The sequence below is a fragment of the Ipomoea nil genome, unplaced genomic scaffold (assembly GCF_001879475.1).
Source record: "Ipomoea nil cultivar Tokyo-kokei standard unplaced genomic scaffold, Asagao_1.1 scaffold0188, whole genome shotgun sequence".
Classification (NCBI taxonomy): domain Eukaryota; kingdom Viridiplantae; phylum Streptophyta; class Magnoliopsida; order Solanales; family Convolvulaceae; genus Ipomoea; species Ipomoea nil.
The window spans coordinates 3,464,632-3,467,084 of record NW_017616616.1 but is presented as its reverse complement, the minus strand read 5'-3'; the positions used below and the strand labels follow the sequence as shown (position 1 = coordinate 3,467,084).

At 36.4% G+C, this 2,453-nt stretch overlaps 1 protein-coding gene across 1 annotated transcript; it reads right to left on the bottom strand.

The window, feature by feature from the left end:
* Positions 1–1,380: 1,380 nt before the first annotated feature.
* Positions 1,381–2,196, bottom strand: LOC109186671 (F-box/kelch-repeat protein At3g23880-like). The gene has a single exon (XM_019336769.1). The coding sequence runs from the start codon at positions 2,194–2,196 to the stop codon at positions 1,381–1,383; it is 816 nt and encodes a 271-aa protein (XP_019192314.1).
* Between the last annotated feature and the right edge of the window lie 257 nt (positions 2,197–2,453).

Below are 2,453 nucleotides of genomic sequence, written 5' to 3'. Positions count from 1 at the left end.
AAATGATCATGTAGTTGTGTTTTAACAAAACTATAGTGTATATAAAATAAAATTAAATAACATTTTCACATATTTGAGTATATAAATATCGAATGAAAATGTAGTTATATCGTAATGAAACTGTAGTTGTGTTGAACCGAAACTGTAGTATATACAAAATGAAACTGAATAACATAGTTACTTTTTGCGAAAGGGTGCGGAACAGCGGGAAACAGATGCTGTTTCTTTTCATTAAACAAAACGACGTCTTTTTGATGCACCGATATAATTTGCCCATAATTTGCCACTTAATACGTATTATGTACATACGTGTAAATTTTTATTTTTTATTTTTTAAATGCAATATAATAGAAAAGTAAGACACTAAATTTGCTTAAATCAAATAATAGGCTCTCCAAATAGTTTCAACGGAATGTTCATTGGGACAACAATCCATTGTGGCCGGGGCAAGCATGACTCTCAACATAGAAAGAAACACATACTAAAAATGTATAGTATTTAGGACCTGAGGTTAGGAAGTCCATCAAATCTAGCTCCAGTTTATTATTTTTCCAATCATAAATATATATTCGCCCGCCAGAGCAACTCACATTAGGCGGCAAGAATAATACTTTTTGTGCATTTTTTTTTTATTTTTTATTTTTGGAATAGAATGTTAAGTGATAACTCCCAAGGAGACACTGATTTCAATTGTAATAATACACATAAGTTATAAGTACAACAAAATGAATCAACACAAACTTAAACTTCTTGATAGCATTTTGAACTTTTTTTTTAAAAAAAGGAGATTTTATTTTCAGAGAAGAGAACCATTTGAAAGCAATAGAAAGAACTCCAAATTCACTGTCAAACACATACACAGCTGCTAAGAGCCTAAGAAACACCTACCTTGAATTTGGACAACTCTTTATTTCTAGACTGTTTATATTCTGGGCAAGGTGTTGCTGCTGCGATTATCATTATCATAATCTTCAAATCAATTTCATTGTGGCGGGTCGGGGCACGCAAGACTCTCAACATAGAAACACATACTAATAAATCCCCGGAGAATAGGAAGTCCATCAGATCTGTTTTCAGTTCATCTTTTTTCCGATCATAAACATATACAACCTCCCCACACCAACCCACAGTATGCAGGAATAATACTTCGTGTGCATTCTTATATTGAGAATAGAATGTTAAGCCATACCACCCATAAGTATCTCCAAATTCAGGATTTTGGATAGCAAATGCAATCATCCATGATTCTTGTCTACCATATTCCTTCATAATCCATATTGTTTTGGTTTTTGGTTCCACTACTTTATCTTCCCCAAACATGCATGCCGCCATGCATAAGCAGTCATCTATAACCCCCAACCCGAATATCGAGAAGTCAATTTATCTCCGTCCAGAGGTGGTTAATGGCAAGATTTTGAATTCATCAAGCACAGGATCAAAATATATGATTCTATTCTTATCCCACTCGTAATTCTTATACCAATCCCAATCTTTCATGTCACTTGCCCACCAGTGAAATGTATTGTGAAACTCAACCCCGCCCTCAACACCGCCCCTAACAGATTCCATGTTACAAGGGAACTGCACTGGTCGCCACTCTTTGTGGTTCAAGCTGGCTGAGATGAGAAATGGATAGCCATAATCTTCCCAACTATCCAGTCCTATGGGACGAAGTGATAGGACAACCTTGTAATCTCTAGTGGAGGAGTCGTAACATAGCCCTCCAAACATAATTGGGTTAGACTCCTCCGAATATGGACACTCGAGAACTTTCGTCGAACACTTGGTGGACGGATTCCACAACCAAATATCAATTTTAGCCACCAGAAGAAGCACAAACCCGTTGCAAGAACACAAAACTTCAAGATTGTCTTCGAAGCTTGCACGAATCACTGGATACGCCTGTCCGAACGGCCATTTATGCCTTCGAAGACGAAGATCATGGCTTGTAGATCTAACTGAGAATCTGGAAACCGACCTCAATGGACGACCTCGATCCTTGCTTGTGGATTCGGTGGAGAGGAAGATCACTCGTCGCTGTCCACGATATGAGAACTTGAAATCCGAGTCGTCTATCAACGAACGCCATTGTTTACATACGCACTTGCATCGTATCACAGACTTCACTGGCAACTTCAAAAGTATAAATCGAATGATCTCATGAGGTATGCTTGACAATGAAGCTGAAGCTTCCATCTCGTGCGAATAAGAAGCTGAAGAGCACAGAGGCGGCGTATTGGAGGTAGGCTTTGTGAGGCTCTTTTTATCACAAGACCTAAAAATTAAATAAGATCGCGGTTTTTTTTTTTTTTTTTTTTTTTTTTTTTTTTTTTTTTTTTTTAAATTTTTAAACTAGTATTTGCGCTCGTGCGTTGCACGGAATGAATTTGTTATAATATTTTAAAAATATTTAAATCAATATACAATTGTATAAATTATAACATCGAATATTA